The following is a 25,396-nucleotide window of genomic DNA, read 5'->3' on the forward strand; positions in this document are numbered from 1 at the left end:
ATAGGCAAAATGATTCTAGTTGTGACCCTTTTCAAGGCTGTGTAATTCTGTGACCTTGGGAAAATCACTTCTCTGGGATTCAGTTTTCTCTTCTGTACAATGAGGGTTGGAACTAGATCAGAGATGGCCACTAGTTTTCAACCATATACCAATATTGATTGATTGATTGTGACTGCCTGGAGAACTGTGTTAAGAAGGATTCTGTCCTCTGCAAGAAAGAGCATCATGATAGATTAGCGATGTCTGTCTGGGGTGAGGGAGGGGATAATGACTGTATATATGACACATATTCATCATCCTAGACTAGATGATGCCATCTGAAAGTCTGCAAATATATGATTCATTTTTCATTTAAGTGCTCATCTAAAGATTCATTCAAAGCAATTGACAGACTGTACACATGTAAGAAGAACCTTACACAAAGGTAAGGTTTAGATTTCACAAAGCCCTGCTGCAATCCATTGGAAAACTGAGGGGAATTCAGGAGATTTCCCATGAACATTTTGCAGAAGTAATGCTTTTGCCGTAAAGTTTGAGACTCATTGATCTAAAATAACCTCCTTATTTTATAGTTAAAAAGAGGGGCCCAGTGAGGGTGAGTGGCTTGACCAGTTAGCTTGTGGCAGAACCTAGATTAGAACTCATAATTCTTAGTCCAGTACTTTTTCATTGAAGAAAAATAACCCACCTTTTATTGTATATTTACTAAGCTAGGTCCTATGCTAAGTTTCTTGAACATATGCTCTCGTTGTTTTATAACAACACTGAAAGTTAGGTATTATTATTCCCATTTTACAAGTGAGGAAATTAAGCTTTAGGGAACAATCCCAGGCACTCAGTAAATGGTAGATTTGGGATTCAAATGATTCTCAACCTGCCCAAAGAATTCCCTGATATCATTCATCTTTTCCTGTTGCCCTTGGCCCAAGTGGCTTAACTTTCCACTCAAAATACGATCAGGCTTTTCGTACCTGTAATGTTGTCATAATTCCGGAAGGTCTTTTCTACATGGTCCCATTCAAGGAAAATGCACTTTCCAGTGAAAGGCTGAGCGATGACTACATACTCATCGTTCATGTAAGAAAAAGTGTCTATGGACAGTGATTGAAAAGGCAGGTCTTGAGACTTTGCAAACTCTGCAAAAATTGAAAATGATGATGAGTAGCTGTGCTGATGCCTCATTCCTTGGTTAGATCTCAAATGTCCACAAGAAATATATTTATTCTAGAGAAACAGTGAAATGACAATTTTACTTTGCTTTTAAACACATGAATTTTAATGGTTCATAATATTTTTAAATTGCTCAGTTGGTTTTTAATATATATATTTAAAGAATCAGTTCCTGCATATGTAAAAAATTAGCCCTTATTTTAATTTTATGAGGTGGAATCATTTGGAATGCATTACCTGTAATGATGCAATCAAAATCCTTGGAGGAGAGACTATTGATTTTGCGCTTCTTGTATTCTGGAGGGCCTTCACAGTAGATGTCTTCAACAGTTGCATTGGTGTGGCCTAGCCATTCCACCAGCCACTTCAGTTTACAGTCACAATTAAATGAATTACCTCTCAGGTCCCTGAAAGACAAACTTCAGCTGCTTTTGATATACGAGGGCCCTTCCTTCCCAGGCATGACTTTTACTTTAGTAATTAACATGTGCAGAATGACCTCACCTGGCTTTATATAATGTCTCATAATCTACCTTCAACCTGGTTGACCATTCACTTTGGGCTCAGAGAATGACCACAGTGTGCCCTTGCAGGCCACCCCAGTCAATGGAACCTCATAACTTATTCCCTCTTGGATTCAAAGGTAGCTCAGTCTAGAGCTGTGCTGTCCATAGAAATACAATGTGAACCACATATGTAGTTAAAAGTTTTCTACAGACACATTAAAAAACTAAAAAGAAAGAAGTGAAATTATTTTCATAGCATATGTTATGTAACCCAATACATACAGAATATTATCATTTTCACATATAGTCAATATTGAAATTACTAATGAGATATTTTACATTCTCTTTGTATACTTAAGTCTTTGAAGTCTGATGTGTATTTTATACTTACAGTATATCTCAATTTGGAAAATAAAATTTCAGCAGAAATTCCTGATTTGTATTTAGAGTTAACAAAATTTACAGTTGAAAAAAACAGATTTATACACCCAAGTTGTTCCAAGCATACCTAAAAGTCTTCCAATGATTGAACAGAGAATCAGTTTTTAAATTTAAATTTAGTTTTTTATTCAATTTTTTAAATTATGTAAAATTTAAAATTCAGTTCCTCATTTACACTAGGAACACATTTCAAGTGTTTGGTGATCACATGTGTGGCTACCATATTGGGCAGCACAGGTCTAAAAGAAAGATGTAGTGATTGTTGTACCATATTTAATTACATCGAGTGAGCTATTTGCTTTTCTTCTTCCTCACAGGCATAATTAACCCTGATCCTATACCATGGTCTACAAATTCAATTTTAATAGGAAATGACGTCGACACAGCCGAGCTAGTGCAGACATACAATAATAGCTCATGTCCATAATAAACTGCACAGCATAGATAGTTTAAATTTCCACATATGATCCCAGCTCGCCAAGTTCTCTGTTTATTTGCATTGCTTCTGTTCAAAAACTCTATCTCTTCCCTAAAACGATTCTTGGTCACACAAAATTCCTAAGATAGGTACCACCTACTTTTCACACAGCATATGAATACTTTTTAAACGTTGGAGCATTTAAAAATGTGTTTTAGGGGGTAATTCAAGAAACCAAGAAATCTACTAAAAGGCAAGTCGGCATGGATCCTTGCACTTCTTAGATGATTCTTGGTTTGGGCATATCAAGGTAGGCCCAAGAGGCCAAACCCATTATGGGATTCCTTGGAGAGACTGAGCCAATTTCAAGTGTTTTTTCTTTTGCTATTGTGGGGTATAGGCTGACACAAGGTTGGGCCAGAGGGTCCCCAAATACGCTGTATCCCCAAGGCTACCGTGGGGAATCATCTAACTTCCAAGACATTCTCAGGACTCACCTCATATCTCAAGAATACTCTGACCCAGAATAATGAGTGTCAACTTTTCTGGGCTATTGTAAACCAGAGCGGATAACTGTGGTCTGTCCAAGACTATTTGGAAGTGTCCTGATTCTGACACTCTCTTGGAAATAAAGCATCTTTCAGGAATTGGGGTAATAGGCATGGAGGAGGGGTGGGGGGAATACTACAAGGAACAAAGGAAGTTTTTCATAGCTTACTGATTTGAAGTTAAATCCTAGGTTTAGGAGAAAATTCTGGACTCAAATTTTTGTTATTCGAGAAAAGTTGTTTTGAATATATATTCTATAGCAAAGTACCTGAAAAACAAGAACTCCTTTGTTTTCACACATCTTTCGTTTGTTCCTGTTTTCTACCTTGTGACATTTAAATACCTTTCCAATGTTCTGGAAGGCACTTATTGAAGCTAAATTGCTTTTGAAAGGGTTAGGCATATATTACTTGCTTTCCTTACTACAAAATACACAAATTCTTTACAAAGATCTTTCACTCTGAGGCTTAAAAGTCAAAGTTTGAAAGCTCTTTTGTTTGAAAAAGGGTCAAAAATAATTAAGTTCATTCCCTTCCTGGGGCTTAAGCCAAATTCCTGGGGATTAAGCCTAGAGCTGTTGTTCAGTCTAATGAGAGAAAAGGCAAACTTTCCTCCCTTCCCCCACTTCCTGCTCCATTTCTCTCTTGACTGACCAACCCATGGGTGTAAACTTTCATCTTTATTCTGTCAGTTTCCCAGACTTCTTTATCTTTTTTCTTTGTAGCCCCATTTCCTGGACCTCATGAGAAAAAAAAGGCATCTCGAAATCTCTATCTAGCCCTCCTCTTCCTACCCGCTCCAAGTCCCTTGTCATCAGTCCCTGCCATACAGGCACACACTTTGTCAAAGGCAAACTTGGGACTATATTTTCAGAATATAGTGGTAAATACCATAGGAGACTCAAACATTAGTCCAACTAAATTCAAATTTTAAGCCAATTTAAAAATTCTCATTTAATTTAAAGCCAATTAAAAAATTTAATAATCCACACCAGGCTTCTTTGTTAACGACTGCAAATTAATTAATCAGTGATTTCTTAGGTCCTCTTACACATTTGTTAAAGAATCCAGGCCTTTGAAAATGTCTTTTGGGAGAGTCTGGAGGTTGTTGTTTGCAAGGCTCCTGGAAAAAAAAAAAGAATGATGTAAACTGTAGTCATAAATGAAATAAATGCATTTTATGACCCCTTATGTATTATGGTATTAAGCAAACCCTCCAAAATACGAGTAACAGAATGATGCCTGGGCATCGGTCTTTCTACTTAGCACTGAGTATGAGCATCACACACTCAGGCATTCCATCTAAGGGCTGCCTCCCCATGTCCATGGTCTCCATGTGCTCTCTCTCCTCTCACTCAGGCTGCCCTTCTCCTCCCTCCCCCCACCGCCCCACTTGCTACAGAGAGCAGCTCAACCTCCAACTCTTAGTACCAACAGCTCTCAAATTTGGAGGCCTGTCTGATCTATCCCCCTTCCAGCACATTCTTTTTGTTTCCTCCTTTTTCTACAATATTTCCCTTTTAGCTCCATTCATTCATTCCTCCTTAGAAAATAGCTTCCTTATAAATATCCATCTATTCACCCATCCATCCATCCATCCATTCATCCTCTTTAATCATCTCCTTTTCCCTTCTTCCAGTTCTTGCCCTATTATCACAGGAATTGTTTTCTCCTTCTCTTTCTATTTGTTCTTTCACTTACCGCTAAAATGATTCTAATTGATTACCGCTAATATGATGCTAATCAAGGGTAATAAGTAAGAAACAGTCCTGATAGTATCAAGGAAACGGACATGTGTCCATACTGCAGAAATGTGCACATAACAAGGAGCAGATGCTGTATGACAGGGAAGGGTACTATGTACTGGTAATTTTCTATTTTTAACCAGCATTATACATGTACATGTTATATACTCTTCTTAGGAGTATTTTTAATTTTCACAATAAAAATTTAAAACTAAGGGCCTCCCTGGTGGCGCAATGGTTGAGAGTCTGCCTGCTGATGCAGGGGACGCGGGTTCGTGCCCCGGTCCGGGAAGATCCCACATGCCGCGGAGCGGCTGGGCCCGTGAGCCATGGCTGCTGAGCCTGCGCGTCCGGAGCCTGTGCTCCGCAACGGGAGAGGCCACAACAGTGAGAGGCCCGCGTACCGCAAAAAAAAAAAAAAAAAAAACTAAACTAAAACAAAAGAGTCTATGCTGTCAGCCTCCAAAGCCCTTGAAAATTCTCTCACATTCCATTTAAAACACTCTCAAAAGTCTTCTATGTTTTCCACCTCCTTTAATTAATACAAGATTTCTCAAGTGCAAGCATTCAGAACTTTTAAAATCTATTTTTGTCAATTATGTTGTTTTTCTGAGTTTTAGAAATTACCACTAGATTAGAAAGCTTTTTTTCAATGAACCTCGACACAGAAGAAAGGGAACTGAATCAGAAGTTTCCAGTCTCAGTGATGCTCCATTTTGTGACAAAGAGCACAGCTTTGGAGTCATTCTTTCTGAGCTTGGTTTGAATCCCGGCTCCACTATTTACAGGCTGTGTGACTTTGGTTATGTACCTTCTCTGTGACTCAGCTTTTTCATTTTTTAAGCGGAGATAATAATACCTCATATCATAAGAGTGTTAGAAAAAGTAAATGCGGTAACTCAGGATGGTAGTTGGACTACTCTCAATAAAGGGCAGCTGGGAGGAGTGGGGCAGGGGGGGGACAGGAAGGAGAAAGGCTTTTGTGTGGTCTTTGCCCAAGAAACAACATTTAGAAAACTGACCATACAAATGAACTGCTGTGACTGTCCGCCTATGCAGAATTAATAAAATGCTGCTAAAGAAGATTATTCCAGAGAACAGCTCCATAGTTCTTTTTACTGAATGGTGGTTAAATGAAGAGATTTCTTGGGTCTTGGACCAGTCTAGAATCTCTCTCAAGTTATGTGTCTCAATATAGTTGCTGGCACAATGTGTCCTGAAGTCCTCATGCTAACTTCTCCTAAGTGGACGTCCCTCCCCCGGAAACCAGCACGAAGTGCAACTGGCTGCAGGGCATGAGCTTGGAGGAGGCTGGGTCATAGGACAGTGGGAGTGAAATGAGGAGAGTCAAGTCCTGAATTACTGCAGCCACTGGGGTTACACAGGAAGAGGCACCATGTTTTTATTGCTGCCCTGGGCAGTTCTTTTAAACAGCAGGTGAATCTGAGAGTTCCCGCTTCCTGCCCAAAGAACAGAGCTCTAAGCCTCACATACCCAAGGTGTTAAGAGTCAGTGAACTTCATAGATACAGAGAACAAATTGGTGGTTGCCAGAGGTGGGGTTGAGGGGATGGGAGAAATGGGTGAACTGCGGGTTTTTTTGTTTTTTGTTTTTTTGGGGTTTTTGGTTATAAAAAAAAAAGATTTAAAAAAAAGGAATTCCAAAATTTTTAAAAAAACTCAATGAGCATCACCACCTTAGGTTTTACTATGGGGTAGGAATGCGCTGTATCTGGGTAACTGATGAGGGGTAGAACTGATTGGGAGAGAGTGAAAACAGGCCAATGAGAGGTTTGAGAAAACATGCATCAATGTTAATTTTTCTAGGATGACTTTGTAGTGAGTACTGGAAGGATGTTTTTCTTACCACTGTATCCCCAGTGCCTGGCATAATATAAGTCCTCAACAGCTACTTTTACATGAATGAATGAATGGGGCAGGCTGGAGTTGATAAGAAGAAGGCCATCCATCCAGACAAAGAAAAGAGCAGAGAATGCTTCTCTTAGGCCCTTGTACCAAGACAGGGAGTTAGGGAGAAATTGCAAAGCCCTGTGAATTACCATTGCCCCGCCTCCACGATGCTCACAAAGTGCCCTCCCTCCTCTGAGCCTTCACTATGGTAATAAGCCCTAAACAATAGGACGGCTCTTCTTTTTTTTTTTTTTTTAATTTGGCTGAGCCATGAGGATTCTAGTTCCCCGACCAGGATTCGAACCCAGGCCCCAGCAGTGAAAGCGCCGAGTCCTAACCACTGGACCACCAGGGAATTCCCTAGGAGGGCTCTTCAAAGTGTGCCTGCCGCTAAGCTCCATTCTCTAGGTCCTGACTCAGAGTCTACCTAAGAAACATTCTTTAAAACACGGGGGAAACTGCTGAACTGAGCACCTAGCTGCCTTGAGACTAGCTGAGAAGGGTCAAGCATTCTCAGTGGCAGGCAGGCTTTCCTACCCAATGGAACTGATGACCATTCCCTCCACTTTGGTGTTTTCATGGTTTACCTGAGAAAACCTCTAATTATGGAGTATGGAACCTACTGGAAAGTCTTCTCTCTAAGGCAGACCAGACTGGCTCAGACAGCACGTTTGTTTCAGTGCCACTGGGGTCTGCTGCTAAGAAAGCATCGCCCACGGCCATCTGGGGTGCTCCCAGGCTCCCTGCAGTGCAGATTCTCAGCTTGAGTTGGTGTCTCACTGAATTTGTGGTACTTCAAGTGCAGTTATTTTAATTTCATACAAAATGTTTAAAGGGGATAAATACACTACAGCATTCGGAGTCCTGATCCAGGACCAGTGGAAGTTAGGCAGTGAGGTTTAGTTTATTCCTACATGATGGTGTTTACTGCATAGCACACTCTGTTCTAGGCACTTTGCATAGATTAACTGACCTAATCTCACGACAACCTTAGGATCTAGGTACTCCTAAGTATTTTATTATCCCCACCCCCATTTTTACAGATGATTATTATCACTTTCATATTACACATAAGAAATTGGAGGCACCATGAAGCTTAGTGACCTGCCTGATGTCCCACAGCTATTAACGGGTAAAGCCGTGCTTTGAACCCAGGCAGTCTGGTGGCAGCCATCCCCCTCAGCCAGTATATTGCACTGCCCTCTTTACATGCGTGTCATTGTAAAGGCCGGAATGAGGACATCCTGCCTGACTAACTGGAGACACACAGGCACCCTGAGCTTGGGGACTGCTGTATATATCTTTTGCACCTCCGCAGTGGTGAGCAGTCAGTAGGTGCTCCCCAGCAGGTAGACATGGATGACATTTTCCCCAAATGTCTTTATACATGCATGCAAAGAATCCTGCCTCCACTGGGCCTTAGCCATGAGGACACTCATGTGACGCCCAAGGGAACCTTTACGAAAACCTCATGGGTGTTAACAGAAACCAGTACAAAATGTTTAGAGATTTTGTGATCATTGGTCATAAATGATTTTTTAATTCAGTTTTTCCCTGATTTCAGAAGTAATACATGGTCATCAGGAAAAGTCAAACCTTTCTGAAATATATAAGCTATTCAAACACTTAAGTTAATCATGTATAATATTACAGTCATTCAGAATAATCAAGAGAGGGTGCCAGGATTTGTAAGGACTTAAATATAAGGAATTCTTTTTTTGCGGGGGGGTTGGTTTGAGGGGGAGAGAAGTCTATATAGTAAGTTTTAAGTTGTCTATTAATGTCTCTTTAGAAGGTAAGTCTAGCGAGTTAGATGTATAAGAAGGTGAGATAAGTTCATTTCTTCTTTAGGAATGAACTGAATTTATATCAATGCTCAGGCAAGTCCCTTGGAGAAGCTTTAATGTTAGGCCAGGGTGGGAACCAGTTGGGTCTAAAAGTATATGTCTAATCCCAACTATTTGCATTTGGAGACTACAGCGAGGGTAGGGCTCCTCTCTTCAGGATCTTCTCTTCCTTCCCCAGCCATATTTGCTCCTCAAATGATGTCCTGTGGAAGGATCCAGCCAGCTCCATAAAGCTTTCTGATCCTGCTATAATTTTTTTTCCCTTTTTCCTTTCTTTTTTGGCCACTGCATGGATTGTGGGGTCTTAGTTCCCCAACCAGGGATTGAACCCAGGCCCTCAGCAGTGAGGGTCCGGAGTCCTAACTACGGGGCCACCAGGGAATTCCCCGGTCCTGCTATAATTGACATGGTGGCGAGGGCACTAGATGTCTCATTAAAGACTTCGGGAAACTTCTAACTTTTACCGCTACTAACTGGGGAGCAGCTTAAACTGAGGGTGTACCTCGTGTTCTCATTCGCCAATGGGGATAGTGCCTGCCTTGTATCTTTCATAAGGTCAGCAAGAGAGTGTAATGAGGTCAAGAATATGAAAAAGCTTTGTAAACTCTTTCTGTAGGTTAGAGGGTGAGGTGATAATTCTTTGCTACTTGAATGTTTGCCTTTAATTGAGAAGAATTGGTCTGAGGTGGAGGAAAGTGCACTTTGAAACCTAACACCTCTAAAATCTTAAAAAGAAAATTAATGGCTCAAACAAATGTCAGATTTATTTATAAGTGGTAAATAATGGAAAATGAACTTGATGTGCTGAGCCGTCAGAGGGATATTTGGGCTTCAAATCTTCCCTACCCATCTCTTCTTGAAAGGAAAAAAGGAAAGGAGAAAAGAAAAAAGGAAAGAAGGAAGGAAAGAAGGAAGAAGCAGAGAACTACACCTGGAGGAACAGCATAATTAGAAAGGAGATCATGACCTGGGGACAAGGCACTCAGTGAGAAAATATATGTTCATGTAATTCCTCTTGCTAGACTGAGCTCTTCCAGGTTGGAGCTGGATTTTATTCATTTTTGTGTGGCACATCCTAGAGACTATTTAGGATGAACCATATGGCAATGCCATTTTTGCAGATCCAAAAGAGTCTCATATTGGCAATGCCACACGAATCAACCTAAGTGTTTGATAAAGATGCAAGAGATCTAAGGGTCATATTCAATCGACTTTAACCTGTTCCCTCCTAAAACCTCCTTCCTACCTCCAGCACCCACCGGTCAGACAGGTGGGACTTCCCTTTCATTGTCTGACTCTTTCACTGTCACGCCTCTCTCTTTGAAGCCTGCCTTTTGTGTTCCCTTGAGCTTGAAAATTCCTAGGTATTAAGCACATGCTGTACCAGTGCCGCCTTCTTATATTCTTCATACCTCTAAAGAAGGGGCCTCATAATGACCCAAATTTATATTTCCATTTTATTTGATGGGCATGATAGGCTCTAGTCAAACAAAATGAATGTTCTTCACTAGGGTGTTGTATAAATTTTTTTCTTCCCCACTTTCCTCCCTTCCTCACCCCTCCCCTCTTTCCCCCTCATTCCTTCCTTTCTCTCTCTTTCTGCCTCCCTCCTTCCCTTCTTTCCATTCTTCCCTCCAGGTGAGGTAGGCCCTTAGGCTGAAGAAAAGATATACTTGATTGAACCAAGGGGCACGGCAAGGCTATGTCCAGGTTCCCAGAGAGAACACCAGGGTCTTACATCCTTCCTTCAGCCCCTCGTGATGCTGAGCCATTAGACACAGGCCATGTTGAATGGATTTATGTGAATCAAGTAGATTTCAAGTTGAAGTCATGAACTTCCATTTATCTTTCCATTTCTTCATTTCTTTTATTTATTTTTGCTGAAAGATTAGGCTTGGTGGTGTTTGGCTCCGTAATCAAATGGCATAGCATTCGTACCATACACAGCCAGGTTTGCAGCACATTGTAACACTGATGTGAAAAGCAGTGTTGCAAACTGTTTATTTTATAAACATTATTTTCCTCATCATTTTATAATGACTATATACAGAAGCCTTGAAAGGTGCAGTGATTTCGTAAAATACATCTGGCCATCAGTTCCCTGTTGCTACAAATCCAAACAGCAGTAGAGACAAGGACTAGTAGAGGCAGCATGATGACCACGTAGACACCCTAGAATAAAGGTTCAAAGGGCAGAGCTGGAAATGAGGTACTGTGAGGCAACAGGTTAAAATCGACAGAATGACTATGATGCTTAGATGACTTGCATCTTTATCTAACACTAAAGAGACACATATTACGCACTTGAGAAACAGTCCCTGAATGGATGAGTAGCCATAGCAGTTCAGCTATTGAGTTGATGTTATCATAATTCCATAACTACTCAGTTCACTTGTCACGTATCCCCTCCAGGCTTCTGTTTCCTCATTTCTAGAACGGGGGTTGTGTGACTCTGGCAGAATCGTTGAGAGGATTAAATGAAAATTCACATAAAGCACACTGGCCAACATAGTAGTAGGCACGTAACAAATGTGAGTGCCATTTCTTCCCATGCCCTTCTAGTTTCCTTAAAAGTACATCTGTCTGTGAGTGTGTGTGTGTGTGTGTGTGTGTGTGTGTGTGTGTGTGTGTGTGTGTGTAGGGGGTGGGGGAGGGTAAGGGAAAAGAGTTATTTGGTTCCTGTTACTCAGGATTTCCCAGCCTCAGGACTGTGCCATTTTAGGCTGGATAATTCTTTGTTGTGAGGCTGTCCTGTGCATTGCACGATGTTTAGCAGCATTGCTGCCCTCTACCCACTAAATCCCAGTTGCATCCTCTACTTGTGACAATCAAACATGTCTCTAGAGATTGGTGAATGTTCCCTGGGAGGTAAAATTGTCCCGTTAAGAACAGCTGATGTAGCTCTAATCATCCATTGAATAAATATTTTTCTTATTAAAAAGTTGTTCAGGTGCTGTGTAGACGTGGCCTGTGGTTCTAGTATATGTTTAAATGTATATGAAGTCAGGGCTTGTACAGAAAAAGAGAAACAGAGAATATCAAATTAAGCTATATAGTCAATTCATGAAGTGAGTAATGATGTAGATAATTACAAACGTTATTTCAGTCACACAATTTCCCTGGAGTAGATTGTTTTCCTAATTATTGCTGGTTTGGGCTAGTATTAATAGTAACTGGTTTCCTGGACACACACTGACTAATGGCAGGGAGAGAAGGCAAATGTGCATTTAGAGAAATCATTTGGCTTTCTTAAATTTTCATGGATACCCACAAAGTGGGTGCTTTAACCACAGGTTATCAAGTTGCATTGCCCACTGGCAAGTTTAAAAAGTAATAGCAACATTCATACTTACAGGTGAATTAAAGACTTTAGTCCCCGGAAAGTATGTCTTGAAATGGACTTGATGTTGTTGTTTTCTATGAATCTGCAATAGGTTATAATATTTTGGGTCAGACAGCTGTAGGAACCTCAGAGCCCTTGTACTGAATCATTATGTTAAAAAAAAAAAAAGGTTATTTTACTTACAAATACTCTAGATGTGGGAGACCAATAAAAGCATCATCACTGATCACATCAAATGAGTTCGATGTGAATAACCTGCCCAGAAAAAGTTCACAATGAAACGGTTAAACTGACAGATTGTCAATCTTTGCTGCTTTTATCTCTCAGAGAAACGAGTGGGAGTTGTGCATGGAAAAATGTCTGGATGTCTGCCTTCTACAGTGTTATTTATTCAGGTAATTTTTGCAGCTTTTTTTTTTAACCGTCAATTATCTCATCAAATGCTCATTGAGGGGTGCCTTGTGCCCCACTCCTCACAGGGATGGATGTCACATGCCCTGGGTAACATTTTGAGATACAATAGGGCAAGTATGGCAGTCGACAGCCAAATCAACATGTTGCAGGTTTCCATGCAAAGACACTAGCAGAATCTCTCCCTCTTGTTCTAGAAACTTCTGGAACATTCTGACCAGGCCAAATACTGGTGTCATGGTTTCAAGCCTGGGAAACCTAGAAAACTAGCTCCATGTCTAGTTATGCTGTGATATCTCATAGTAGATAAGCCACTGACACTGGCTTAATAAAAATCAACTAATCTCCTACTTTGAAAATAGAACAGGCTGAAGATGGGAAACCATGAGGCTTAGGAAGAGTCTCAGACCCATTTTATTACTACATAGTTGAAAAGGAATACTTTTGCTTGGACAAATTTATTTGCAATTTCAAAATCCACAGGGATTTGGTTTCAAAATAACTGATGAAAAGGAACATCAACCAGCCGTCCCCACATCCTGTTGAATTTCCCGAAGAATTTTTTTTTTCTGAATGGGAGGCTTAACAGAGGTGATTATAGGTCAAATAATACAAAGTTATTTTTTTAGAATGAGTATTAATTTATGGAATTCATTAGATAAAGTGTTGATAAAGACTGAAAATAAATTTTTCATGTATTGATGACAAATTTATAATGAGTTCAAGTGACATTCAGTCTACATGTTAAGGTTTTCATATAGGAGAACCTCATATTTCACTTGTACTTAGAGTCTAAAATGTGACCGTGGTCATGGGACAGACCAGAAGTTTGACATAGTTTGACACCTCATGTCTCATACGTACTGTTTAATTGTACTATGTAAAGTCCAATATTCTTAGTTAGTAAACTATTTGACTTTTATTTTTGAGGTGTAGAGGTTAAAAATAACTGCCACTAACCAACTTAGTGACTTACCCTCTCTGAGCCTGTTAACTAAGGGGATCAAAACTAGGAGATGTCACTTTCTAAACAGTTGTGAATAACTTATTTGACATCTGGGATTCCTTCAGAATATTGAGAGGAGGGGGTAGCAGTGGGTTAGAGATGAACTGAGCATGAGGTGGTAATTTCTGAAATTGGAGGCTGGGTCCATGGGAGTGAATTTTACTATTATCCCTACTTTTATATATGCTTGAAAATTTCTGTAAAAATGGGCGAAAACACAAACAAAACCAGATGATCTCTTGCATTTCTTCCTAAGCTATCATTCCTGGAATGATGTTGGATTCTCTTCTATCCCTTCTCCTTCCAACATCATACATAGCTTTATACTCAAGTGATTCACTAGACTCTGAAGAGTCAACACTATCGAATAGTCATACGTATTAGATGCCCATAGTTATTCAAACAAATTCAAAGTTTTATGATTTCAGTCTCAACTTTGGCAATTGTCTCTTCTTACTTCATGGTTCTGGGAAACAAGAGGATTACTCAGCCTTACTCCAAGGTAAGCTACTATCCAAAGTCTTCCTTGGGTTCCAGATATTCATTTCATTCTGTATAAGCAGCATCAAGGATGGAGAGAGTGAAATAAGGCAGAAATAGATACAGAGAAATACCTCCCATGCTCACTGGTTTGCAAACTGTCCCGTGGTTGGACCAGTGACTTCAAAATCACACTCCAAGTCACTGGAAGAAATGGCTTCTAACACTAGTTCTTCTTATGTTGAATCATATGCATAACAGGGTAGGATATAGATATTAGTGGGCAAAATTAGCCCGCACATGTCAGGGAACTAAAACAGGGTTTCCACTAGAATTTTTATCTGCTTGTTCATTGCTTATCCCTAGCACCTGTAATAGTGCCTGTCCCATAGTGGACACTGAATAAACATTTGTTAAATAAAGAGGGATTTACTTTACATTAAATTCTGGTCATTACTACATTACTAGATTGAATGTTCCTTACAGCACGGGCTTATCTTTATTGACTTTTGTGTCCTCAGCCCTGAGCATATTTCCTGGCTGAATTGTGTTTGCTGAACTAGCTCGTAAGGATCAAAACCTCTGGCTAAAACTACAACAACACGCAAGAATATGGGTGAGTCTCACAAACGTAAGTCCAGGGAAAGAAGCCAGAATGCAATAAAATACGTCCTACATGATTGCACTTATATAAAGAACAAAACCCAGCAAAACTAATCTATGCTGGCAGAAGTCAAGATAGGGTTTACCCTCGAAGGTGAGTGGTAACGGGAAGGGGGCACAAAGGGAGTCTTTAGGGTAATGATAATGTTTGGTTTCTTGACCTGGGTGCTGGTTACAAGGGTGTTAACTTTATAAAAAATCATGGCAGGGGTGGGAGTGATGAATAGGCAGAGCATAGAGGATTTTTAGGGCAGTGCAAATACTCTGTATGCTACCATAATGATGGATACATGTCACTGTACATTTGCCATAGGATGTACAGCACCAAGACTGAACCCTAATGTAGACTATGGACTCTGGGCGATCAAGTAAGTTCATCAGTTGTAACAAACATACCACCTTGGTGGAGGAGGCTGGTGATGGGGGAGGCTATGCACGTGTCACGGTAGTGGGTCTATGGGAAATCTCTGTGCCTTCTCTTCAATTTTGCTGTGAACCTAAAACTGCTCCAAAAAAATTAAGTCTTAATTTAAACTATCAAGATGTACACGTAGGATATGCACACTTTTCTTTAAGTAAATTATATATCAATAAAAAGTTTTCTTATAAAAGCTAAAACAAATCCCTCTGGCTAAGATAATAATGAATATCTAAATTCTAATATCTAGATTCTAATTCTAATATCTAGATATTCTAATATCTAGATTCTAAATTCAATTGTAATTTTCTTTGGACAAGGATTCCATGGACAAAGATTTGTTAATTTATACATACATTCTAAATATAGTTGAGCAGGCTATCCATTTTATTATCCTATATATACTTAAAAAAACTTAAAAAGGTCCTGTGCTATAAAGGGGGTAAAATGCCACTCTTTAATTTGTATGGGTTCCTTTATAAATGTTTGATTTCAGTATCATGATTTGTTATTGAGCCAGATGTGTTAAAGAATCCTAACGTCCCTGTTAAGGGAAACTGTGTCACTCCACCCCATCTTCACACAAAACAGATCTGGGGCAGACCAGGGTGGCCAGGTTTTATACCTCATGACCTCTGTCCCTTTTCAGAAATTATGAGACCGAGAAGGACTCCGTTCTTCATCCAGAGTAGCTGATCCTGGGGTCAGTCAGCATCCCATGGCCCAACTAGTCTGGTTCAAAAAGGTGAGTTGGGCGAAAGATGAATCCCTTCTTGGGGATTTGGAATCACAAACAGATGGAACCAGCTAGCAGAGGCGCTGAAGGAGAAAAGAGGCCTTAGGGTTGAGTTACCTCCATGGCAGGCAGACTGTGCAAGGCACACTCAGAAGAGAGTGGAATGCAGAGGAGACCCCACAAAGGGCAGTGTGTGTGAAGGCTGGAGCAGGGAGATGCCCAGATCTGTGTTAGATCCTACACCTGTGCTTCTCAATCTTAGTTGCACTTGGAATCACCTGGGGAGCTTTAAGAATACTGGTACCGGGTTCTCGCCCTCAGGGATTCTGGTTAAATTCTATACCTGGGGTGTGGCCTGGGCATGAGATATTTAAAAGCTCCCCAGGTGTCTCTTACACACAGCCAGGGCTGCATATGGTAAACGTTCTTGTCAGCCACAATAGCCTTCCTTTACCTGTGGTGACCGAGGGGGCCTGTGCTCCTTGCAACAAGTGTGGCTGGTGGAATAGTTGCTCTGGTACACAGAGGTGCTGTGGATTGTCCCGTCTCCATAACTACAGGCAGCAGGAGTCCACAATAATATGACTCAGATTTGACAACTGCCCTCACAAAAGTAGCACATGGAGGGGTGGGTGGGGATAAGTGTACTGTCTGAATGAACTGGTTACCCTGAGCTGCAAATCAGAGATCTCTACCCATACACTTGCCAAGCGGCCATCCAGTAGGTTGGTGCAGAGATAATGTAGAGTTTGCCCTCTGCCCCTGATCCTGTGGGAACATTTGAGGCCTCTGCCACTTCCTCTATTCTTAGGGAGGGAAAAAGGCAGGCACTGTTCCCTAGAATTTTGGTGGAGGTGGACACAGGGATGCACCTTGTCCTTTCTGTACCCTCCCCCCAAGGGCTGTGCACTTAGGTCTCTTAGCCATCAGTCTCTAGTGCAGTACGAAAACAACGGAGTGTAGGAGGTGTGGGGAGGAGTTTTTTCCTCTGCAACCAAGGGAGTGTGTACTTCCTTATCAAGAAAGACATTTAAGACCATACATATCAACTGTCAATACCATGCAGGCAATAGCTCATTCTTTAAATGATGATTGTTGCCTCCATGATAGCCTGTATTTCATAGACTCCTGCTGCATTATCTTATTTGGTCTTTGAACCAACTCTGTGAAAGTGGTAGAGTAGGTGTTAATAGCTGTTTGGCAGGAGGAAACTGAGGCCTAGAGGAATGTTAAAAGCTTTGACCAAGGTCATGAGGCCCAAGACTCCTGGTCTACTGCCCTTTCCACACACTGGGTGGTCTCTCAGTATAGGACCCGGATCACATAGTGATACAACATCCCCATTCTGGTAGACAACCATAATAACACTACTCAGCTTATGCAGTTTTAAGAAATCTAATTAAGTCATAATTCCTTTTTTAAAGGAATTAATTACTCAAAATAAGCAGTCTTAAAGTCACATTAAAGTCATGTCAACTTGTATTTTTTTCAAGTCAAGAATTTTAAAAATCTGAATGCAGTTCGGTGTATTCTGCTTAAGGACGCTATATGCTCAGTGTAGAAATTCTGGAAAATAAAGAAAAGCTTAAAGAAGAAAATAAAGATCACTTGTAATCATACTACCTAAAGATGTGAATATGTGTATATATAATAAATATATGATATATACATGTATATATTTATAAAATTGGAATAATAATTTTATTGTTCTGTGTCCTCCTTTTCATGTACTTAGTTTTTCAAGAATAATTTCTCAGGACAATACATTTTCAATATATAATTTTAACAGATGAGTAAGTTTTGTATTATGGAGATATCGGGATTTAACTTTTTTATTGTTGATTCCAATTTTCACTATTATAAACACTACCATAACCACCCTCTCATGCAAGTATTTTTCCATATTCCTAATTCTTTCCTTAGAATAGACTTAGGATAGATTTTTAAAAGTAACATTATTGGATTGTATATGGTTTGTATGTCTCTAGTTTATTACTAACTTGTATCAAATTACATGTTCAATTCTGAATATAAAAATGCCTGTTTTTACCACATCCTTACCAACATTTAGTATTATCATTTTTGTTTCTTTTTCTATGAAATCATGTCCTGTGACCATTTTTGTTGCTTTCTAAGCGCCTTTTATTTACTAAGGATATTACCTATTCTTTTCCTTTCTTATTTGATGCTGAGCTTTTCCCTACTGATTATGATTTGCCTTTTGAATCATGATTTTTAACATATAGACATTTTACATTTTAACAAAATATATCAACTTCTATTATATATTCTTTCTTTGCTGTAATTCTTAAAATGTTTTTTCCTACCTTGATATTAATGAAATATTACCTAAACCTCCCTCCTTAAGCTTTTTTTTTTTTGACTCTAATTTATTTGGGACTTACTTTTATCTATGATGTGAGGTGAGACATTGCCTTGATTCCTGCCTAGATATTTACCCAAATTTGCCAAAGCCTGTTGTTGAATAATTAATGCCCTCCCCCTGCTCTGCCACTTGCGAGTACGAATTACTTCCTTCAAATGTCTGCTATTTTATTGGGTTTTTCCAAAAATGAAATCTTGGATTTACTTATTCCCACTGCTTCCTAATTTATTTTTTTTTCTGTTTATTATTTATTTTCTCTTGAGGTCCTTAGAATATGTATTGTTTCATGCTCAATTCATATGTTTTTATTCTTTCTGATTTAAAATGAAAGTATTAATATTTAGAAATATGACTTTACCTCTACGTAAAGCATCCAGTAAGTTTTAAATGTAATCTCTTAAAATTGCATATTTGATTGCAACAAATATTTAGAATAATATTCTTAAAATTTCCTGTTGATGATAGTTTTTTATTTTAAAGCTTTCATAAATTTAAAATTAATATTGCACTGGGACCAGAGGACGAGATCTGTAAAATGTCTGCTAACCCTGAGCTCCAGTTCTTCCTTCTGACTACCTATTTTCAACTGTCTGTAGGAGTGGGTCGCACCTCTCCATAAGCAATAAATTAACACCAAGGCTGAAAGGTTATTAGGGGGTTCCTAGTTGAAAAGCTAGGACCAGCAGCACTTAATTCAAAAGGGGCAGAGAAGTGTGTGATAGGGTTGGCATGGAGCTCAAGTGCTGGGATCAGCAACAGAGAAGTAAAGGAAGAAGCAGAGGATCACAGAATGAGGATCTAGCTACATTAGGTGGAGGTCAAGACTAAGGCTGCCCAACGTCCAGCTGGGGGTCCACAAGAGTAAAATAACTGGGCAGGAGGGACATGTGTCGATGCCAAGGCTGCTGGGCTGCTGAAGTGGTTTCTTGCCCTGGCTTCTCACCTCTTCTAGGGACCAGGGAAGGAGCATGCTGCAGAGGGAATCGCAAAGCCTGGGTCTTCATTCCCACTTGGCTGTAAATCCTCTGTGTGGCCTTGAGCACATCACTTCTCCTCTCTATGTTGTCAAATGAGGGGTCTAAACTAGCTTGACAGATGTATGCATCAGGCTTGTAGCGCTGCAGGCTTCATTCATGGAAGAGTAGGCATGGCCTCTACATGAGGAGTGGGGCATAGTGGGGAGGCAGGTCTGCAGATGGCTGAAAGGGAGGAGTAACCCTGCTGGGAAAATCTCCCCTTGTCTCAAGCCAGACTGCTCATCTGGTCACATGAGGGCCCCCTGGCTCTAATGACACTTCTTCAGACTCTCTCTAGTCACCCGTGACATCTTAACTGCCATCAGAATTGTCATTGTTCCACAAGTGGTCTGCATTTTGTCTTCCAGCCCAAAGCAGATCCTTGCAGCTATGGAGTGGGGGATGATTTAGGGGGCTCTCCCATAAAACACCCCCTCAGTAAGGGCTACTCTGGATGAAGAAGAGTGAGCAGCCAGCATTGGGCTGTCCCTTAGAGATGGCACTGATTAGACATAGAATAGAGAATCTGGTTTCTAAGTTTGTGGCTGCCGCTTATTATGTACATGATACATCAAGGAGGTAAATCTATTTCATCCTTTGTTAAAATAGGAATGATAATAACAAAAAGATTTCCTGGAAGATTCTAAGAATTCCATGAGATAATGTATAAGAGCATGTCTCCAATGCTTCTGCCAAGGAATCGCTCAGCAAGGAGCATAGACATAAAATATCAGAGCTGGAAGAGCTTTTAGCTCTAGTGAAGGACCTTAGTTATATAGAGTGGGAAACTGAGGTCCAGTGAGATTGTCACCTACCTAAGAGAGCTGTTATGAGCGTTGTCCAGGGAATTAGGCAGCCGTGGGCAGTGTAGCGTAAACATACTTCCAAGTACATATGTGTGCCTGTGTGTGTATATGTGCATATATATGTAAATGAGAGAGCAAGATGCATGGGTTACAGCCGTTGGAAGATTCGAGGGCATAGCTGGAGGGGCTGGCCAACTTGTTTAGAGCTGCCTCTGTTTAAATGATTCAGACCTGCTAGCTGTTACTAATATTCTCCTTTATCCAAAAGAATAGGACTGGTTGAATGAAAGTTAATAATAGGCTGATGATTAACTTCAGTTAAATGCACACGTTCTAAATGCATGTGCCACGTGAATAATTTACATCTGAATATTTTAAAATATGCTCTTAATATAGGAAAGCATTAAAATGGGACACATCACGTATGAGCGCATTATGTCACAGTTCTTTTTGACTTTCATCCTTGGAAAACATTTTCAATGTAATTCAGCTGATCCTTAAGCAGACCACCACCTCTTCGATCTGGATTGATGGAGAGTAACCTTACTTTTGCTCTCATAAGTCTGAGGGGGGGGGGCATCCTAGAGAGATATGCCATTCAATTCCTCAGGTGAGGAAACTGAGGCCTGCAGAATTAAGGGACTTATTGAAGGCCACATCTTTTGTCAGCAGCAGCGCCAGGTTTAGAATGTAGATTTTAGATTTGCAGGGATTTCCTGGGGAATATTCTTGGCATGCACCCTAGCAAAGGCTTGAGCATGGACCCACCCCTTTGGTTTTATAGTTCATTACCTCTCCTCCCAGGATAGTCAAACTTTTCCTTTATAGACATTGGCATAACTAGTCAACAGCCCACCCTCCCGACGTTGTTTGTAAATTCAGTCTGTATTTCCCTGCTTCTAAAAAGCAAAGGAGGAGGGACTTAAATTTTATTTAAAGCCTATTCTATGCCAAGCCTCGTCTTTATCAGATTGCCATCTATTAACTCATTTTAATCCTCCAATGAACACTGTAGTGTAGTCTCCATTTAAGATACAAAGAAACCCAAGGTGAGAGAGGTAATTTGAAGCTTGTAACTGGCAGAGCTGGGATTCTGTGCTCCGGTATGATCTCCCCCGGGACTGGTAATGGTCACGGGCAAGGCCATGCTTCCTCTTTTTAGTCCTATCAGATCTGCCCAGTATCTCCTACAAATCTAGGCAAGCCTTGCCCAGTAGTTCCCTGAGTGTAGTCCCTGGAACACAAGGCCTTTACGGGGTTGAGAGGTTTTACGTGAACAACAACAGAAAAAAACAGACAAATAAATTTGGGGAAAGTGGGTAAATGAAGTTACTCGGGGTTCCTAATTACACGAATCTTTCTATCCTTAAGTAAATTGAGACTCTTCAAAAGGGATTTAAATATACAGCTTCCCAATCTTATTGATAATGGGACGCTTTTATCATTGAGTTTTACATACAGCGTGTATACCCAGGGAAATGCTGGATTAGGCATTTGGGAAATAGCTGTGAGGGAATCCTCTCAAAACAAAAACAGTGAGAGTGTAAATTTAAGCTCAAGGGCTTTTTCCTATTGAATGGGCTGCAAGTGATAATCTACTTCCTCTGAAAGATGGAGCTCCACTGGGAGGTCCCCAAAGAAGCAGAGTGTGCCACGCTGCTTGACCAGGTAGAGAGCCTGGCAGTGAGTCACTCCTTATGTGGAGATAGATGGTTTAATGGATCCTTTAAGATAGGATTCTTTCTACCCACCCAAGCTCTGTTAGCAAGCCTCGCTAGAACAAGTTGAGGTATAAATAATTAAGCTAATAAATAAAGCAAGGGACTTCCCTGGTGGCGCAGTGGTTAAGAATCTGCCTGCCAATGCAGGGGACATGGGTTCGAGCTCTGGTCCAGGAAGATCCCACATGCCGCGGATCAACTAAGCCCGTGTGCCACAACTACTAAGCCTGCTCTCTAGAGCCCGAGAGCCACAACTACTGAGCCGGTGTGCCACAACTACTGAAGCCCACACACCTAGAGCCCGTGCTCCGCAACAAGAGAAGCCACCACAATGAGAAGCCCCACACCGCAACGAAGAGTAGCCCCCGCTTGCCACAACTAGAGAAAGCCCGTACACAGCAATGAAGACCCAACACAGCCATAAATAAATCAATAAATGAATAAATAATAAAAGATAAAATAGGGCTTCCCTGGTGGCGCAGTGGTTGAGAGTCCGCCTGCCGATGCAGGGGACATGGGTTAGTGCCCCAGTCGCGGAAGATCCCACATGCCGCGGAGCGGCTGGGCCCGTGAGCCATGGCTGCTGAGCCTGCGCATCCAGAGCCTGTGCTCCGCAACGGGAGAGGCCATGACAGTGAGAGGCCCGCGTACCACACAAAAAAAAATAAAAATAAAATAAAAAGAAGCTCTTTAAAAATAAATAAATAAATAAAGCAAACACCGAAGGCATAGATTCCCAATATCCTGTTGTAGGTTAAGAAAAGGAAAACAACATAAAATAATTCCAGAGACTTTCTAAGCCAAGATGCATTGCGAGTAGCCAAGCAGGGATAGAATGAGTGGTTTCCCAAATTTATTTGAGCACAGAACTCTTTTTTTTTTTCAGGACAACTGTTCTATAGGACACGAGTTTAGAAAACATTGGTCTAAGATATAACTTTAAAGTATGTAAGTCCCTTTCCATTTGCTCTTTTCTTCACTCTCTCTCTCTTTCAAAGGAAGGAGACCAGAGTTTACACATACAAAGAGAGTTGAACCCTAGGGAAACTCGATGTTCTTGCAGCGGGCCACTCTTTCAAAGGGCTTGTCAACGATTGTCTCCAGGAATGAGGACACACCCCTGCATATCCTCACTAATGGCAAAGGTTGACCCTTTGAGAGGGGATTCGATTTGGGGAACAAAGCTATGCAAAGTTAAGCCCAGTTATTCATGTTCAAGAGGAAGCAGAGAGAAGTAGTTAAAAGTGAGAATGTGGGTTTACACTCCAGCTCTGCGACTTATGAGGGGAGTGACATCGCGGAGGTTACCTAACACTTCTAGGATTCAGTGCTTCATCTGCAAAATGGACATAATCACACTTCCTCACAGGGTTATTGTGATGATGAAATAAAAAATGAGACATATACAGTGCTTGGCATCAGGCAATACAAAAATGACAAATGTCCCCTAACAAAACTTTGCCTGGTTTTATTGTATGACTTGTAAACTGGCAGTGAAGACAATTCTCAAAGATCTAGAAACGTTTAGCTATAGAAGCAAAGTTAGGAAGAATCTCTGATCTCCTGTAAGGAATTCTCTGCAAGTCAGGAGTTACTTGTGCATATAAATTCTAGTCTGTTTATTTTTTAAAGGCTCACTGTTTTTTAATCACAGTTTACACAGGCAAACACCTGTCATCCTGCCATGTAAATGGGCTCAACAATTCCTTTCCAGTCCTTGCCCCATGGGAGGGATACTGAAACATTGTTTTACCATCAGCCACCATGGGAGGTCCTGGTAAAGTCCCAGTGGACCTGCTTGGGAAATTATTATTCCCAAGCTACATTATTATTCTAATAATAACTTTATAATAGTCAATTCCATAGAATGAGGCTCTTTCATTTAACAATCTAATTTACTGGTTTCTTAGAATTGATACAATAAATTTTGTCCTATTCTTTAACAAGGCCATTTTCTATATTATGTATTCTATCCTACAAACAGTACTCTGTTTGTAGAATAGAATAGAATACAATAGAATTTTTAAGCAGAAAGAGACCTTAGTTAATTGAACATGAAGGTCTCAAAATGCCAATTACATATGTTTTGTTTGGTCTCCTGTTTCAGAAATCTGCCTCCAGATTTCTGCCTTCCCCTGAAAATTTAAAAAGTAAGACCGCATATTCATGTGCGGTCAGCAATAATCAGTTGAAACTGAAGATGTCATTTTTAGGTAAGACATGTCTTGTCTGGTTTACCCCAGTCACTACCACTCCCTACTGTCTTATACCCAACTGTTTCCTTCATTTACCTTATCACCCCAGCCCCCACTGGGCATTTGAGTATGAGAACCATAATTTAATCTACCTCTGATATTTTCTACATATAAAATCTGAGGCCCAGGGATACTTGGTCACACAGCCCATTACTGTCTGAACTGGATTTCAAACCCAAGTCTCCTGACTTCTACTTCAGGCTTCTTTCCATCTTACCACAAAACTACTCATCTGAAGACTGGCCAGTGTTAATTATTTTTAACAAAACTTGACATGTTTACAAAATACGGTTCCAGTTGTTTTTTCATGAGGAAGAAGTGGAAGGGTTCTGCTTCTCTTTTCCCCTCCCATTCTCAGAAAGGTAAATAGTTCATGTTCCTTGTGAGAAGTATTTGAAGAAAGATTTCTTAGCAGGTTCTGATGGAGACCTATGCGTAGAACAATAAAATTTTACAGCTAGCACTGTAGGAAAACCCAAACTGTACAATCAGATGCTAATCTGATGTTAAGGTCATTCAAATTAAAGTGATTTTCAGAACTATAATGAAAGCTAATGTTTATTGAGTTACAGGAGCTGTGCCAAGTGCTTTACGTGTACTGTTTCATTGAATCCTGACTGTAATCCTGTGTAACAGGTACTATGGTTTTTGCCCACTTTGTAGATGCAGATAATGAGGCTTGGTTAAACTTGCCCCGAATCACAGAACTAGGAAGCAGCAGAGTGAGGATTTGAACCCATGTCTATTTGACCACAAAACCTGTGTTCTTTACTACTTGCCACATTGCCAGCTCACCATGGTTAGCCATTTTGACATCACAGCTGTCATTGTAATGCCCTGTGATCATTTTGTAGCCTTTATCAGCCGTAGGCTCAACAATGGGCAAGGGTCACCATCCTCACCAATCAACTGAATATCATTTTGAACAAAATGAGAGAGCTTATCATGACTGCCTTATGATACAGTCTTTGTGTTCATAAATTTGCTCTTCATCTTAATAATGCTCAACCAACATTTTTCTTTGGATGTCCTGTCAGACTGGATGAAGGGGGACTTTGAACCTTCACAGGAGAGAGGCTAGTCAAACCTGGGAGAGAACCTGGGTGGCAAATATGATTTTGTACTTGTCAAAGACCTAGAGGAAATCAGAGTGAAACAAAAGGGATTCAGCAGGTGGGTCTAAAGAAAGATTTTGGATGCTTTGCCTTTTAAGTTCCAGTACACTGGAAATATCTGTTGAAGGAATTTGACGTCATAATGTCGTGAACAAATATCTCTTCATGGTTTTTTTTTGGTTCAGCCCACTTTCCAGACGTCCACACTATTAATTCACATGAAATCTGATTGTGTATACAAAACATACAAAAGAGCAGGTACATGACCGAGACTATCTACTGATAGGAAAACAGGAATCTCTAGTATAAAATCTATAAAAATATGAACTGAATTCAACAAACATATAGTAAGCAAGATCTAAGCTTATAACATCCGGGCTCTTTTCTAGGACCTTGGCTATTGAGAATCCTCCGTAAGAAACAAGGGCAGACACAAGCACAGTTAGCTCCAAAAA

General features: G+C 40.4%; 2 protein-coding genes across 12 annotated transcripts in view; one reads left to right on the forward strand and one right to left on the reverse strand.

The window, feature by feature from the left end:
* Positions 1 to 25,396, forward strand: part of LOC309971473 (protein FRA10AC1) — a 167,142-nt gene that overhangs the window by 51,319 nt on the left and 90,427 nt on the right. For 5 of the 9 annotated variants that reach the window (XM_082854475.1, XM_082854467.1, XM_082854478.1 and 2 more), the window contains 4 exons: positions 12,256 to 12,323; positions 13,774 to 13,847; positions 14,347 to 14,441; positions 14,802 to 14,856. The gene's annotated coding sequence lies outside the window, so the exon portion shown is untranslated. Of the gene's footprint in view, positions 1 to 9,517; positions 9,623 to 12,255; positions 13,848 to 14,346; positions 14,442 to 14,801; positions 14,857 to 25,396 lie in introns of those variants that run through there. The other 4 variants (XM_082854477.1, XM_082854473.1, XM_082854476.1 and 1 more) reach the window with 3 other exon arrangements.
* Positions 1 to 25,396, reverse strand: part of LGI1 (leucine rich glioma inactivated 1) — a gene marked incomplete at both ends in the record, with an annotated part of 32,599 nt that overhangs the window by 2,045 nt on the left and 5,158 nt on the right. For 2 of the 3 annotated variants that reach the window (XM_082854464.1, XM_082854466.1), the window contains 5 exons: positions 972 to 1,136; positions 1,408 to 1,577; positions 4,135 to 4,206; positions 11,939 to 12,010; positions 12,112 to 12,183. In XM_082854464.1, the coding sequence (XP_082710590.1) occupies positions 972 to 1,136; positions 1,408 to 1,577; positions 4,135 to 4,206; positions 11,939 to 12,010; positions 12,112 to 12,183 (551 nt within the window). The remainder of the gene's footprint in view (positions 1 to 971; positions 1,137 to 1,407; positions 1,578 to 4,134; positions 4,207 to 11,938; positions 12,011 to 12,111; positions 12,184 to 25,396) is intronic. The other variant, XM_082854465.1, reaches the window with a different exon arrangement.

The sequence above is a fragment of the Leucopleurus acutus genome, assembly GCF_964270905.1.
Source record: "Leucopleurus acutus genome assembly, chromosome: 14".
NCBI classification, from domain to species: Eukaryota; Metazoa; Chordata; class Mammalia; order Artiodactyla; family Delphinidae; genus Leucopleurus; species Leucopleurus acutus.